Source organism: Ammospiza caudacuta, chromosome 1 (genome assembly GCF_027887145.1).
Source record: "Ammospiza caudacuta isolate bAmmCau1 chromosome 1, bAmmCau1.pri, whole genome shotgun sequence".
Lineage (NCBI taxonomy): Eukaryota > Metazoa > Chordata > Aves > Passeriformes > Passerellidae > Ammospiza > Ammospiza caudacuta.
In genome coordinates, this window is record NC_080593.1 from 60,039,410 (window position 1) to 60,056,208 (window position 16,799).

Below are 16,799 nucleotides of genomic sequence, written 5' to 3' on the forward strand. Positions count from 1 at the left end.
AAGGGTCACCCTAAGTCTGGCATAGCCCCACACTTCAAACCTGAGCTGGTGTTGTGCTGGACATCATGACTGCTGTTAGAATACTGACTTTTAGTACATATCCCACCTTAGCCTCCGTCCTCTGAGGCCAAGCTTTGGCAAGATCATCCTGACATCCTGATTTCATTCAGATATCTTTCAAGAAATATTGACAGCACTTACTGCAGACCAGTTTATTGGAATAGCCTGCATTTATTCTGATCACATCATAGTCTTTGAATAATATAACACCTGTGAAATCAAAGTCAATTTAATATAGTAGGTCAGAAGCTGAAAGCTGTATCTTCAGACAAAACAAGAAAAATTTTTAAAGGAACAAGAAAGAGATTGATTTTGTCAAACAGTGTCTCACAACATCAGAAGCAACGGAAGATAAATTTAGATGGTATCTACCAAACATGGTGGGGGGAAGAGGGTGAGGAGAGGGAAAATAATGAAATTATGGCTAAAATGAACTTACTTGATTTTACTGAAGACGATGTCAACATCTGTGGTTGTCACATTCTTCCCATCTATGATATTGCAGTCCTTACATAGCTTTGACCAATTCTTCCCATGCATTTCTTTTCCTGTGGCTCTTGTATCACCGTGGACAGCAAATTTTCTAAAGGCCTCTTCCAGAGCACTTATTTCCCCTGCCGCAGCTCCTTCATGAGAGTTTGAGTCTGAGGATAACCTTTTTGCTGGTTTTGCCAATTTTTCAGCCATTGTGCTACAAGGAAAAGGAGGGTAAACTTATTGCATTAATTTGCACTAGATTACTTTCTGTCAATCTACATGCTAGAGTTCATGTCACAACATATGAAGTCCATATGAAGAATAAATGGTCTATAAAGTTAGAAAGAACTCACTACCCTCCACCATCAAAAATTAGTCTAAACAGAGAACTGTATAACTATCTACCCATCTGGGAAAAAAAATTCTAGTACATAAAAAAAAAAAAAAAGGTACAGCAAGAAACTAGGGACACAAAACCAGTTTCACCATCATTACATCAGCCACCTAAAGAACATTTAATATTTGCTTGTTTTTTTTTTTTTTTTTAAATGGCAATCATCACAGTCACTCTATTGTTTTGAATAGAAGTATGCCCTTTACACTGTAGGCATTACTTGTACTTGTATTTCTGAAGGAAAAATAGACATCTGTTGGGGAAAATGAAACAGAAAAGCCTTATAAATATGATTGCCTGGCAAAAGATTTTGAGAATATGGAAACTATAAGCGAGATTGAAATGAAAGCAAGCTTTGAGATCCCTTAGTTACTGAATGACTGGAAAACAATGGTGTGGCTGGCTGAAGGTAATCCCCTTTCGATGAAACAAGACCCTCTGCAAGCAGACAGGTCCAAGGGTCAGAGCAGACCCCGCTAGCTTGGCAGAAGGGGTCCAAAGAGGAGTTTTCAGGGTGTAAAATGTAACACAGTATGGGAATGTAGTGATTCTTATAGGTTGTATGGAAATACTATAGGATTTGTATGTTGTACTAGATTGGTTAGTGAGAATCAGAATATTCAATACAGAAGATGATTTATTGTATTGTAATGGGAACTTCGCTCACTTCTTCTTCTTTTCCTTCCACTTCTTCTTCCTCTTACTTACTTACTTTCCATACTCTTACTCTTGCCTCTTGCCCCTTTTACTCTCTTATGCTTTTATGCTCTTATCCCCTCATCCTCTCTACCCCTCTCTTCTCTCGGGCCTGCTCTGAGCTGCGGCCGGCAGCTTCCAGCAGGGCCCTGCACCCATGCCCTTTGTAATAAACCGCAAGTTCCACGACCTGGCTTCAGAGATCTCTCTGTCCTGACCGTGCTGACCCCCCGTCACTCCTACAGACATCCCTTTATTTTCTGGACTTCAACTTTGAATTTTATTTTTTACTGAAAAATTAAGTATTTTTGAAATGCAACAAAAATATTAATGTTAGAACCCTTATGTTACATTATGTAAGGGCTAACAAGACAAGTCTCTCCTGTTATCCAGACCATTTATTTCTCAAGTTTATGCCCAAAGAACTGTAGCTGTGGAATTAGTTTGGAACAAACACATCCATGATGGAGGCATACTGAGAAGGGATGTCATTACTTCAGACAAGAACTTTGAGACTATTCCAAGTACATATAGTATAGGTTTGTTTTTTACATGAAACCTTAAACTGTGCAACAGAATACTATTTTCAGGTGTCTTCACAAAAAAAACACACCCTGAAGCACCAGAAACATGTCATAGAAACCTTTTTCTTCTGCCCACGCACTCTTGGCATGGCAGAAGTAAGAGGCACTAAACTAGGGACTAAGAAGCCTAGGCACAGGGCGCGCTGCCTGCCTGCCCCAACAAACTGCACACAGACTGTCACCACCATCACATCAGTGGCACTGCTATAAATTTTTAACCCATAAAGAGATGGTTAAAGTATCAGAAATCTGAAAAATGCTAGATAAGGGCTGGAAAGCCCATCATACTTACCCAGCCTTTCTTCTAAAGCCCCAGCTGTGAGATGTGATTAACATATGCAGAGATGGGTAGGTATTTCTAGTTAAGGTTTTATTTTTTCATCAGATAGGAAGTTCTTTTGATTTATATACTGTACATCAGTACAAATGCCTCAGCAAGGGAAAGGGTTCTAAAATTCTATCTCTTCCAATATTGTTTAAACTCTGACACTCAAACAACCATGACATACCCTTCCGTGCACACTGTAACCATAGCTACTTGCTATGAAGCAGTTATTGTTGAAGCTTTTGATTAGAAAGAATCTTTTAATTAAAAACATACTAAAAGGACCTCTGTCCTTCACACCTGAGCAAACATAGCATGGCCAAAGCACTACTGCCTTTTTTTGAAAACACCTAAATGCTTAAATCCCTTGCTATATCTTAAGCCGAGGGATCCTTCTGTTTTGTTTACACAGACAGCACAAGTTTTGGCCAACAAACCAAAATGCTAAATTAAAATTATTATGACAAAAATTTACTAACTGTAGCCTGAGAATTGTATGTGCACCTATGAAATAAAAAGTGAAGAACAGAGGGGGAAAAAGAGTTTGAAAATGTCAAGTTCATAAAAACGTTTAAAAAGTAACCAATTCCCATTTCTATTTCCTTTGTATTCTGCCTACTGTCCAAAGAGGAATTTTACCTCAAAAACCTTATCTGAAAGCATCCCAACACTGAAACACTAAAACAAAAAGCATGCACAGTAAATTGAAAGCTACTACAAACATTAAGACACACATACTTTTACCAAAATGTGTCTAGATCAAATCTTCTGTTTCATCAGACTCTATTCTTTTGCCACCAAAACAGTAGTAAAAGAACATAAGAAAAAAATAAAAATACTATTGATATAATGTATACAACAGAGTATTTAATTTAAAATCAGATCATGAAGATCTATGATGTACCTCTATATACAAGGAAGCTTGACTTCCAAAAGCAGAAGTCTCTTCCAAGCTTGTAGCATTTCAAATCAACTGGAGCTAAAATACAGAGCCAGAAATTTTCCAAGCTAATACTAACTGGCTAGAGAAAGAGAGTACAGATCAGCAAAAACAAAGTCTGTGTAGGATATTAAAAACCAAAGTTACCTTTGTATGCAAGAAACAGGACAGGAAAAGGTGGAAATTCGCAATGGTAAGGTATGTATGGTTTGCAACAGTTTGTAATTTTATCTTGTGGCAAATAAACTTTCCAAGAAATTTTCAGGGATAGCTCCTGCTTGCTCTTAGCAATTCTTTTAAGAAGCTATACTCAGAGTGAGTATCTTTAAAAGATACAACAAGAGCACAGTTTACAAGCTATAAACAAGAAAACATCTGCATCACTCTGTCTCATCTGACATTGGAAAATATAACCACATGCCTACATTTTAAAGTATTTCCTGAACAAAATCTTTCCTTAGCCAGTGTCAGTGCCTTGCTGGCCAATTTTCTTTAATGCTTTGTTGTGCATAACCATGAATCAACTTTGCACAGCACAGCAGAATCATGCTTTACTATCTAATACAGTCTTTAATATGATAGCTGTAGCAACTTAAAGAATTTTTTACTTACTTTCAGTAGCTAACATATTTAAACTTTATAAACTTGCTATAGGAAAAATGCTCAGGAACATATTTGGCCTTCAGAAAGATAGTTCCATACTAATTTCCCTCACTCATTAATAAATGAACTTTGTATTGGGGTTTTTTGAGTAGTTCTGGATCAGGCGGAACAGACACACTATAGAAAAGGCTTTAGTTTTGAATGGTGAAATCTGGTATGCAAAACAAACTCATTTCAAATAAATTCTCACCGTCTAAAGCAGAAAGTCAAGGGGAGACTAAAACCAGGGCTTTGCAGCAGTTGCCAAATATTATTATGGACACTCCTTGTCAAATCACAATTACAGTTTACTTTTTAAAATCCTATGTAATAGCATGAAATATATTAAAAAAAAACCTACCTAGATTGATGAAAAAATTATCTAGTCTCAATTTAAACTTAAATTTAATTTCTTTCTTAACTCTACAAACAACACTGTGAAGTGTTTGTCAACATAATTAGAAGGTGAAGAACTGCACAACACAGGATATGAAATTAGACTTTGGATGGGGCCAGCTCCTTTAACTTTTTTTAGTGATTAGAGATAAGGAAGGAGATCATGTCATGTTGAAGAAACAATCTCTCAAACAGAAATAAGGAATAATCTATTTGACAAAAATTCAAGATCAAATGCTGTTCTGAGTCTTCCTTACCCTTTTCCCCTGGACAAAGGAATCAAAAAGTGCTTGGTAGATTCTGCTAGAAGTAAAGATTACGAGTAAGTTGGGGCAGGGCCACAGTAAGAAGATAAGTGAAAGATGAAAGAAAGTGATTACTCTTGAATACCAAATATAAAATACAGTAAAACAAAATTATACCACTGTTCAAAAGCATGAGCTGTGTAGATGCTGACTACAACAACTACAGCTAACCAAAGAAATGCCTTTTATCACCATCCAAAAAGTCTAGTATGTATAAAATTAGACAATACCAATTTCCAGAGTCAGCAGAAAGAAGGTGGGAATAGCCACCAATACAATCCTCTCCAAATACTGCATGCTCCAACCAAGCAGGTCCACATTACCAAAAGCAGCCAGATAAGAAAGAAGTACAAGCAGATGCTAGAGTTTTGGAAGTTTGTGAAAGAACAACTATCCTCCAAAAAAATGGAGTTTCAGACACCCACAGAATACTTAAGACAGTTAGGTACTGTGTTATGAACTGCTATAGTCTGTGTCCTTTAGCAACACAGAAAAACAGTTCTTGTCTCTTCCCTCGCTCTGCAATAGGTAAATAATACAGCACATTATACAGAGATTAAGCCAGGGATCAAACTAACTCATGTTAACTTGTTAACTGATGCCAGCCACTGACTTCATTACTGTCTTGCGTTATATACACTGAAAGTGCAGATCTGTGTTCTCAGCACGTGCCTAAGCAATTAGAAAAAGTTTTCTAATATCATCAAAGTTCCTTTTAGCCAGAGACTAGAATATATACTCATTTGCAGACAGACAGCTGAAAGGCCTCCACTAGATAGTCACTTATTAACCTGGATTCTTCCATAAAAGATGGGACAAGAAGTGAATGTTTCTGTGAATTTCAGTTGTCAATTTCAAGAGCTGTGTGAATACCCAAAGCCTCAGTACTAACCAACTTCCAACTCTACTGAAGGACTTATATTAAATTACACTCTTTCACTTATCCACAACCTCTCCAAGTGTAAAGAAACTGCAGGAATTCCAGTATGGCTTTGATTTAAATTTGTAGGAATTGCTCTTACAAGTAATCCATCTCTCAGCAGCAAGGAAGACTTACTAAGTCCCAGAGTATTTTTTCCAACAATTTCAGAAGCTTATGCAACTCTGAATATGCATGTGTCCTAACAGGTCAGAATTCACCACAGCACCTTCACTGCCCCATCCCTGACAACTAACTCATGGCTTATTTGCTCAGCAGAAAGCTTAGTATTTGTAATACAAATTATCATCACTGCCATGCCATGGATAGGGAAACCAAAGGAGAGGGATGAAGAAACATGTCTATTCTATTCTGCAGTATTCAGAACATCATAAGGACCCCGGGACCCATATTCTACACTACTTTAATTATGAAGGTCACATAAAGCAGATATATGAGTGCAATGACTACTCTAAGAGCCAACATTCTCTGACTTGATAAAGGAAATAAAAATATATTCTTACTAGCTGCAAATCTATTAAACCCTTTTAGGAAGTCCACATCAAAAAAACTGTTTGCTAAAAAAAATTAAAAAAAAAAAAATACACACACATACATGTCACAGAATGACTAGGTTGGAAGAGACCTTCAAGGTCATAAAGTCCAACCCATGCCCTAACACCTCAACTAAACCATGGCACTGAGAGCCACATCCAGGGATGGTGACTCCACCACCTCCCTGGGCAGACCATTCCAGTACTTTATCACTCTTTCCATGAAAAACTTTTTCCTAATATCCAACCTATATTTCCCTTGGCTCAGTTCAAGACTGATACACATATCAGCAGGATACAAAAATCTGAATGCCTATTTTTTTGTGCTATACCATGTACTTTTTCATCTGCTTTGTCTAGCTCACCTCTAATAGCTTTTATTTGCAGGAAGTTTTAAACAGTGTTAAAAACAGTTTTAATGAAGTCATCTCACAACATCAACTGCCATGGAAACAAATATGAGTGTAAGTGTCTAAGACAGAACAACAGACTAGAATATTACAGCATTATTACAGTCTCAGATACATTCACGCTAACGGAAAAGGCAGTGTATTTTAAAAATGTTCATGCTTTACAATACTTATCAACCAGGATTTGCTAAAATGAGGTCAAAAGTCTAGCGTGAATTAAGGAAAACTTCCAACTCACACTTTTAAACAGCAGAAATCATTCAAGAATCAAGCAGACCTCTGACTGCTAAGACTGATGAATTTTCAGAATCCAACAGCACAATGGCCCAGGTGCAATGCAATAATGGTACTGCCAGGATCTCCTGTTTCCTGTTACACTCACCTTTGCCCAGGCTAGCCTTATTTGTCAGGTGTAATACCCGCAACACAACAACTTAAAGTTATGTTTACACTGAGTATCAAGGCCATCATCTAGCTAGCAACCAAAGTCTGCAGTGTAAATTCTTCAGGCTCCTACAACCTAAAATGCACTATCTGTTCAGGGTCTCAGTCTTAGCCCTGATACCTCCCTCATTACTTAATCCTTTCTACCATACACCCCAGGAAACTAGTTTCATATGTTCAGTGTTACCTGTTTTTACCTTCCATTCTCCTACTCATTCTTCTTGCTCACCAAGTTTTGCCAAGCATGCAAGTGCTTAGGGCACAATTTTTATCAGAGTCTGTTACTGCACTGTTGGTAAAACTCATCCAATGCACCACAAGTAGTTGTCATCCAGAATTTCTTAAGACCTTCTAGCCAATCCAAGTAAACAAGAAAGCAACTTTTCAATGAGCACAGGAGGTGTTATTTTTATGAGTTAATTGAGTGCATAATGAATTATGAAACTGTGCAAGGCATTTGAATTTGTCTGACTGTATCTGGTTTATTTTAGTACTTGATCCATTTTCCCCTTGTTATAAAAACTTAACAAAATTGCAATGAAAGAGAATTCTTATTTATTTTCTCCCCGTAATTATTTATGCCAAATAAAAACAGTGGAGACAAAGCACAGCAGATGGAATCTTTTCCCCACAATTTTGCATAAACATTCAGGCTTAGGAAAGGACAAACAGGAGGAGAAATGCAACATCCTCCTAATAAAAAGCAATGCTTTAACCGCTCTTAAAGCTTCCCTTAAGCTTCCTTCACAGCTACCTGCAGGAACCAGAGTTAAAGTATTCCTCTTCAGAGATCTGCTCTGGTTATATTTCTCTACATGTGACGCTGAAGTGAATGACAGCCACCCATTTTCCCTAGCATACAACACAAGGCAAATGAGCAGAGACCACTGCAAAACAAGCAAAGCTAACAACTCTATCTAAAGTTAAACACATCTTTACCTAAAGAAAATTAAATCCTTTTGCAGGCTTTATGAATAACTGCATGGCTGAACCTCAAGCTCTCTTAACAATATATGTGAATTTAGCACTATGGACAAGGGCAAGGCTGGCCAGATCATACAGATACATTTAGACCTTCAGCAGGACATACGCAGAGTAACAGAAAAGGTACCTACTTAACCTCTCCAATGTTTCTCCTCAGCAAAACAGTATTTCAGGCTGTGAACATATGTCATCACATATGCCATTAAAGGGTCTAATTTAGAAACATATCATACAGCACAGAGATTATTTTGACTGCTGACAAATTATTGTTACTGTTGTATTTCTAAAAACTATTGCTATTCAGCTACTTACTTATACAATGTTGCTTGAGATACAAAACTAAGTTTAGTTCTTAGTAAATTACACTCCTCCATTTCAAAGAACCACTTCATAAATATCACCTCTTTATATAAACAAAGCATTTGTACACAGACACACAAACCTTTATCAGTAACAGATCCATTGCAACTTATGTCTTTCAAAAAGCATGTTCACCTGACAACACTTAAAAGTACACAAAAATTCTCTATCTAGCTAACTCTTAACTAGCTCCACAATACCCTGTAAAACCGCCATGTCACTTACACAAGGTTTTAACTATGAAGGTGAAAGCATAAATAAGGCATCCACAACATAGACATGTACTGGTAAACTCTTATTATGCTTTTTTTTTCATTATGCCACTACTCCATTTGAGAGTTCCACTTTCTACGTACTCATCCTAAGCTCTGCCAGGCTGCTTTCAGTGGCAGATGACTAATCTGGACACAAACATTCTGCAGTTTCATACACAGGCAAGGATACAAGCCAGAGTCTAGAACTGCCTTCACAGAAGAAACTGAATGACACCTGTTAAAGAACTACAAAAGAGGAGACTCAAGTGTTTAGATGAGGTATTTTTTCATATTCTGCATGTATCAAAAAAAGACTTCAAATCACAGATCTGAAAAGAGTGGAAGACACTCTACTGCTCTCCACAGTAGTCATACAATTAATTTACAGCTCCAAATAACATGCTGTGCCTGTCATCACTTTAGGATTAGTTGAATACAGGTTCCACTACAATTGCAAAGCTTGCTTCGCCTCACTTCTTCATACACTTACATTGCATCCTCCCACCATTCCCACCCAGACCAGACTTTACTTGGAACTTCCACAGAACCCGTACAAAACATTTCTGGAAAAGCCATGAGTAATGAAGATCCACTCCATGAAAGCAGATCAAAGATTGTACAGAAAGATCACTTCAAACTTGATTCAGATGGGGGACTTTGAGTACCACCCATAAGTAAAAGTATCTAGAGAATCAACTATTGACAGGGACAAAATTAAATCCAAGAAAAACTGAGCTAACAGAGATTGGAAAGCACTGTAAGATTTAGTAATCACAAAGCACTTCTGATCAAAGAAGGATACAAGAGATGCAAAATCATGAGACGATGTTTTACCATAAGACACTTTACAAATCACATTGGTGGAATTCTTGAGACATCCAAATACCCCTGCAGAGAAATTGAATCACCGACTAAATGGCTCTTTACTACCCAAGACATCAAAAAACTGAACAGTTGAAAATTCAGGCAACATCATTGCAAATTAGAAATATGACTTTCTTATGAAGAGACAATCAACCACATCAGGGACTGAAGGTAACTCCCAAGAATATCTGCAAATACTTCACATCCTCAAGTCTGCACATTAGACTGCCTTTAATACAGAAGATTTATTTAGTCACATATCTCTGAAAGACAGACTTTTACCAAATCTAGGTTATTGCTCTTGGATAACTAACACAATATAACCAATACATGAATCAAGTTAGACTGCCTAAAGATCCCTTATGTTCTTAAAATCTGCTACTTCACTTTTGTCTGAATCCATTAAAATAAACTAACCGTTAAGTACAGATTTTTTGCAACCACCTACAGCCTGGTCCAAAATAAGAAGGGAAATACTTATTTTGCTAAATCAGTAAGTTCTTTCACATCTATACATGCTTCTAAGATGAAATATTTGGGTACTACTCCTTCCAATACTCAAATCAGAAGAGACAGGCCTAAATAGGTTTGTAAATTAAACAGTGTCATCAACAATGGAAAAAAAAATTGTGAGCAAGACATCTTAGCATTTTCACTACTACTGCAAGAATTTTCTTAGCATTGATCCATTTAAGAATTTGAACTAGGACTGCAACCCTCAGAGACTCAAGCAAAAACTGTTATTTCATTGATTTTTTTAATTTCAAGTTTCTTTGTGCTCATTTTGTCAAATGCTCCCAATATATGAACACTGACACAGATGCATATTCCTGAGATTAGCCAAACTGAGCAAAAATTAACTTAATATGATTATTTTAAACAGTAACACTGCAGATTCATTTTTATCATTTCATCAGCTGTATAATGCATTGAACCTTTGAACTGTAAACTCTTGGTTGCCACCTTTTGGGCTTCCATTCAGGACAAGGTAAACTCATACCACAAATGCAGGACACTACAAGGCAGGAGAAGTTTTAGGAGGAAAAGAAAGAGGGAACCTTAAGACAACTAGCAAGAGTAAGAGCCTAAGCTTCTCCACAGCTGCCTCAGAGTCCTGACAGAGTTAAGAATCCCTCTTAGCAGCAGCAGCAAAGTGAATTGCCCACCCACCACACATAACAACTAACAACAAAGAAAAACTTCCCAACTGTTTTGATGGATACACCACTGTGAGCAAAGAAAACTGAGTAGCACAGAATCAGTCTGTTCTGCTCTGTCAGCACTTGAGATAAACACCCACTCAAGAAGAGTGTCCTGAAACCTGAGCAGGACATGCATACTTGTCCTGTAACACATGTACAGTCCCTGGGTACTTAAAGACCATATTTTTATAGGGGTATTTTACCAGTAACACCCTTTCACTGTACAGATATTTTCATCACTATTCCAAAGTATCCCAAAATACAGCCTACAGTGGAATGGGAAATTCTTGCAATACTTCCATGTATGGGAAATTTGAGGTGGGCAAAGTGATGCACTCACTCAGAAATGTCTTTTAGCTGGAGGTGTAGTTATTATTATGTATTTCTAAGGGGGGTTAGGCACATGAGTGGGATGAGATGAAGAAAGAGCTAGAACAGCTTACAGAAAACACTCAGGAAAAGGGAAAATAATGGAATTTGAAATGAAAACTCCATTTCAAAATTTTAAAATATTACCCTAGATTGAAAAAACTGTAAAAACTAGATGGTCTGAAGAGAAAATGTTTCAAATTAGGTTGATGGAGATTGTTTACCTTAGTTTTCAGCATTTAGTCAAGTTAGATGCATTTCAAAATCCCCCAAACCCAAACCATTCTCAAGTCCCAAGGATAACCCTCAGAGAACAGAGGCAGTCTTACATTAAGTTCTACAATTCCCATTGCTCTTACACGAGAATGAGAAAGTACACAGCTGGATAATGCACACACATACCAATGTATCCTTCTTAACAACAGCTTGATTTCTCTTTTGTACCACTCACAGTTTTTTATTTTCTTTAGAAAGAAAATGTTCTTTATTTTAGATCATAATATTGGGGGGCCATGCCCAAGTTATTGTTCCATTATACTGGACATAACACATTAGTAAAGGTCCTCGATCACAGCTTCCAGACACTATGGCAATACAAACAGTAAGCAAAGTATTTCCTTTCAACTAACTTGCAGAGACTTCTAGAAGTATTTATGCTCACAGTAGTCATGCCAGTACAGCAGAGAAACAGTAGGTGTGGAAATTATATACCTGCATTTAATTTCAGTTAGGCACAACATTTTTATGGGTTTCGGGGGGGAGACACAAACAAACTTTGCTGCTTGCTGAAGAGAATCCATTCCATTTATCCAAGCCTACAATCAGTATGCATGTACAAATAAAAAAGGACATTACATCATTGAATGACTGACTATGCCACAGAAGGACTGTTCTTGTAATCTATGAAATATATACAGTAATATGTAAACATAGAGAGATAGATGCTTGTGAGTATGGTCACATCCTCACACTGGAGACTTACACAATTAAAGTGTGTAAAGCAAGAAAAATATCTGATTTTATTTTGTATTTTAGCTTATCACCTGAAAGCAAGTTATCAAGGTTAAACATTGCATGTCTTATTCTTTGAAGTGCTATGAGATATACTGAGTGCAATTAATTGCTTTTACCTATAATGAGAATACTTACCTTAACATAAATTGACATAACTGACTGCCTCACTCCTTGAAAGACCCTTATTTTATTTTTTCAAATTAAGCTCAAGATATAAGAGGCAAAAATAGCTTCTACCAAAAATACCAATACCACTACCAAATACCAAGTTAATATAAAAATACCAAATATTAAAACAGCTCCAACCACAGCTGCCTCCAGAAAGTAACTGGAATGAATATATCTACTATAAAAAGTAAATAAAAAGACATGCCTTTTCACCACAGTCAAGCCACAGATTAAATATGACACAGAAATAACTACTTGCTGGATGTATATTTCCATTTATAAATATCTTTTCTTAGATTTACAAGGGTCAAGTGCAAGCATTGCAGGAGATTCCTATGTGAACTTTATCTGCAATTTGATCCTTGCATGGCATGCTGTCTAAGCATTACACTGTACTATAATTTAATACTGGACATACACTTCAGCAGTTACAAATGATGCACTATTTAAAAGCATATAACTGTGACCCAGAAATATACAAAGGCATTCAAAATACCATTTTATTTTGGACTGGGGAGATTTAAGGTCGAGTTGGGATGGGGGTCTCTAAAAACACAAAGAAGTGGCTCATCACTAAAGGATTAAAAAAATGGCCATTGCCATTTAAAAAAAATGTTGTATAGGTTCGATAAACAGTGACGCTATTTTAAGCCTAAGGCTATGAAAGCGTATAGGGGAAAAACCCCATATATTTATGTTTTACTATCATGCTAACCCTAAAATACTAGAGGGGAAAAAAATCCATACCTTTATGTTTTACTATCATGCTAACCCTTTCAAACCCACCTAAAGCATATTATTTAATGATGCTAGCAGAGAAAACAACACGACAGCTCAGTAAATGACAGTCTCACATCATGTGTTTCATTTCAGGCTGGGGCTTTGGTTTGCTCCTCCTCTTTCTTTTCTTCAATAAACATGAGGGGTTATGCAACCCTCTGTAAAATAAAAAAAAAAACTGTCCCCTCCCAAACCTGCCCTGAGTAGAGCCTGCAAAACATGAACAGGGAACCTGGCTGTCAGCAGCATCTCCTACATGATTCAAAGCTGTCAGTGTTTGGGATGCTATTCACATATACATTCGGCACCTTGCAGCATACATCCAACTTCCCTTTGGAATAATTTCACCAATGTACAAGAGCTTTTACCCAGGACTGGAGAAATATTTGCAACCGATGGTGATCTGGCAGAGGAGGGGCTGTATTTATTTTCAAACGAGCTAGCCGAGTTTACAGATAAAAACACAGGATCTTGTCTCGTCCTCGTTTCCACCCCTGAGTACATGGCTGTATATTTACGGGCCTTACCCCGCAGGCCCTAAATGGTCTCCCACACCTGATGCTGGTTTTGTGGAGGACGCTATACAGCAGTGACTCTTGAAGACGAAGCCCCTCCAGCTACCACCTGGGGATTTCAAGAAGAAAAAGAAAAAAAAAAAAAGAAAATAAACGGCAAATAGTCTCTCCACATCGGTCTCCATAAAAGGGGGCCGCTGCCTCTAAACGAGCGCATGAAGCAGCAGCGTCGTCGGTCGAGGCTTTGTTGTTGACTGCGGAGCATTTGGTGTGTGCGCGCAAGGTGGCTCCTTCCCGGCTCCTCCGGGAGCCGCCCGCGGGCGCAGCGCGGGGCTCGCTGGCTGCCCGCACCCAGCCTCCAGCATCGCCCAGCTAAGGACCTGCTGCCGCCGGGAGCCGGGAAGCCGCCCGGGTCCCACGCTGGCTGCGGCCGCGCGTTCCACCTCGATGGCGATCGGGGGATGCGGCTGGCGGAGCCCGTCTCCATGGCAGGGAAAGGCGCGCAGCTCCTCGCCAAGCCCCGCTCCCCGCCAGCTCCTGGTCCCCGGTTCCCGGAGGGGAGCGTGGAACATCGCGGGGACAGCACGGAGGTGAATCCCAAGGAGGGACGCGGCGCCGCCGCCCGCAGCCCCCCGCAGGCGTTACATAACGACGGCGGCGGCCACACCGGGCTGGGCTCGGGCGCCCCTCCGGTGGAGGCTGGCACCGGGAGGGGGCACCGGAGCTGCCAGACCCCCGGCAGCGCCTCCACCGCCCCCTCCCCTCGCGCCATCGGCAGCCGAGCTGCGATCGATTAGCGACGCGATGGGAAAGAAGGAGCGGGCACGGCACACGACACGCACCCCACCCCACCCCCGGCGGAGCGGCGCTCGGCCGGCCCGGGAGCGGCGCCCGCACACTCACCGCCGGCTGCGGAGGGCGGCAAGTCTGGTGGCGCTGGCCGGGCTCCGTGCAGCGCGCTCGGCGGCAGCCGCGGGTGTCCGCAGCCGGCGCGGCCGTTGCAGCGGCACCGCCCCCCCCGCGCGGGCATTGGCGGGCGCGCGGCACCGCCCGCCCGCCGCGAGCGCCCATAGGCGGCGCGCGCCGTCCGGCCGGGGCCGCGTCCGACCCCGCGGGGCGCCTGAGGGGCTGCGCGGCCGGCGCTGCCTTACATGGCCCGCTGGCGCGGCCGCGCTCCCGCCCGCCCCGTTTCCCCCGTTATTCCTGCTATCCCCGTTTGCCCCATCGCCCGAAACGCGCAGGCAGGTGCGCTGCGTCGGGCGGAGCCTCGCCCTGTTCACGCATCCTGCGCTTCCCGCTGCCGATGCACCGAGAGGTACCAATGTCCTTTGTGTTCTCCCGCGCCCCGGCAGGTTTGGGTCTGGGTGGCCACTCGGCTGTGCTTGAAGCTGGGATCGTCCATGTAAATGAACACGGTGTGGAAGACTGGGCTGTGTGGTGCAGCGGGCGTTCAGTAAAAGAAAGCCTCACCTTCCCTCAGGTTGCCTCTCGCCTGGGAGCAGCCCGAAGCCGGCACAGTGGAGAGGCGCAGCCACAAACCTACTCTAGAGCAACTCCATTCAAAACCCTGGAGCACAGACACGGTCCAGGAGCCAGCAGGAATCTAGTCAGCCGTTATGCACCCTCATCTGTGAATTTATAACCAGAGTCCAATGACCCTGCAGAGCATCCTTGGTGGATTTTAACTTGATTTCTTCTGTGCTGGAATGAAGTTAAAACAACCTACCCACAGTTGTGAGGGAGGAGATCAAAATGCTAACGTGCAATGGATTCTCAATTTTTCAAATGCAGGAGATATATATGGCTAATGTTTTGATTGCTTATGTGCCTATGCTTGCCTCAGGAAACAGAATAGTTTACAAACTATTGTAAAATTAGCTTATAAACTCTGATTTCAGTAACTCAAGGCGATTATTGAAATGACCACGAATGTAATAAATTGACTTGAAAGGACCCTTCATGTTAGGGTTGAGTTTGGCTGTAGTATGAGTGAAGGTTTTGTGGTAGTGTAGGGCAAATGAAATTATGTTCTCTCCTAAGAGCAAAATCAATGTCTGCAAATCAACCTCCAAGTCCTTCTCCCCAGGACTGCTCAAAATCCCTTCATCTCCTAGTCTGTATTGGTATTCAGTAGTGAAACTAAACGCGCTCTTGGTAGGCACAGACATACAAACTCATTTCTGCAATATGTATGTGCATTCACCCGTGGACAGCTACACGGATCAATACAGCCAGAAACACTCAGCACTCACACAAGCACGAACAGCACCAATGGCCTCATCTTGCTTCCCTGTGCCTAATCAGGATGAAAGTGTATACTTAGAAATATATGCTATGTATAATGTGGATTCCTCCAGTAGCTGACCTTAGATACTCAGTCTACCCCTGGATCCACCATGTGCCCCACTGTTGTTACCCTGGACGTACGAGCTCCTAAGACTTGCAGTCCCACTGTAGTTGCTCTTCACTCGTCACCAACAGACACACACCATGATCTGCTGAAAGCTGGATCTCTGATCTTCTCAGCTGCTGTACCTTCACAAATGAGCACCTCTCCAAGGGCTGGTGCAGCCCTCCTCACTCACCTGCACCACGGTTCTCTCAGTAGCTGGGCTTAGACATGCAGTCCACCTAGTAACTGGCTGTGAATCCCAGGTCACTCAGTTACTGGCATCTGGACACACTATTCTCCACACCCCACAGTCCCACTCCAGCTGCTGGTACAGATTTCCTTGCACACAGCAGCACATGAACATGCGTACTGCTGATCTCTCCTGAGCAAACACCACCCAGTATCTTGGACAGGCCCTCCTTCCAGCCTGGATCACTGTTGTCCCCAGCTTCTTCCCATACATGTACACACACACACACAGAGACACATGCAGTCTCTCAGCTGACCTTCAGATTTTACATCCTCTCCATAAGTTGGCATGGACTTCTTGGTCCCTTTGGAAGTTACCTTCTCCAACTGCCTTACTTCTACAGACATACTTCCCTCCCAAGCCTCTTAATCTCTTCTCCACCTAGTTTGGCTTGATATTTGCACTCTCTCTTGGTCCAGCTGCTTGCACCAGACACATATAATCCCTTATCTGCAGTGGAGTTATTGGTGCTTGTTTTTACTCACTTCAGTCTCTTCAGTT

At 40.9% G+C, this 16,799-nt stretch overlaps 1 protein-coding gene across 2 annotated transcripts in view; it reads right to left on the reverse strand.

Moving 5' to 3' along the window:
- The window catches only part of TPPP (tubulin polymerization promoting protein), a 78,092-nt gene extending 63,474 nt beyond the window's left edge, over nt 1–14,618 (reverse strand). Inside the window, exons 1-2 of one of the 2 annotated variants that reach the window (XM_058821135.1) lie at nt 14,560–14,618; nt 500–751 (exon numbers count right to left, since the gene is read on the reverse strand). In XM_058821135.1, coding sequence (XP_058677118.1) covers nt 500–747 — 248 coding nt within the window. In that variant the 5' untranslated portion in view covers nt 748–751; nt 14,560–14,618. Of the gene's footprint in view, nt 1–499; nt 752–13,509; nt 13,689–14,559 lie in introns of those variants that run through there. The other variant, XM_058821143.1, reaches the window with a different exon arrangement.
- Between the last annotated feature and the right edge of the window lie 2,181 nt (nt 14,619–16,799).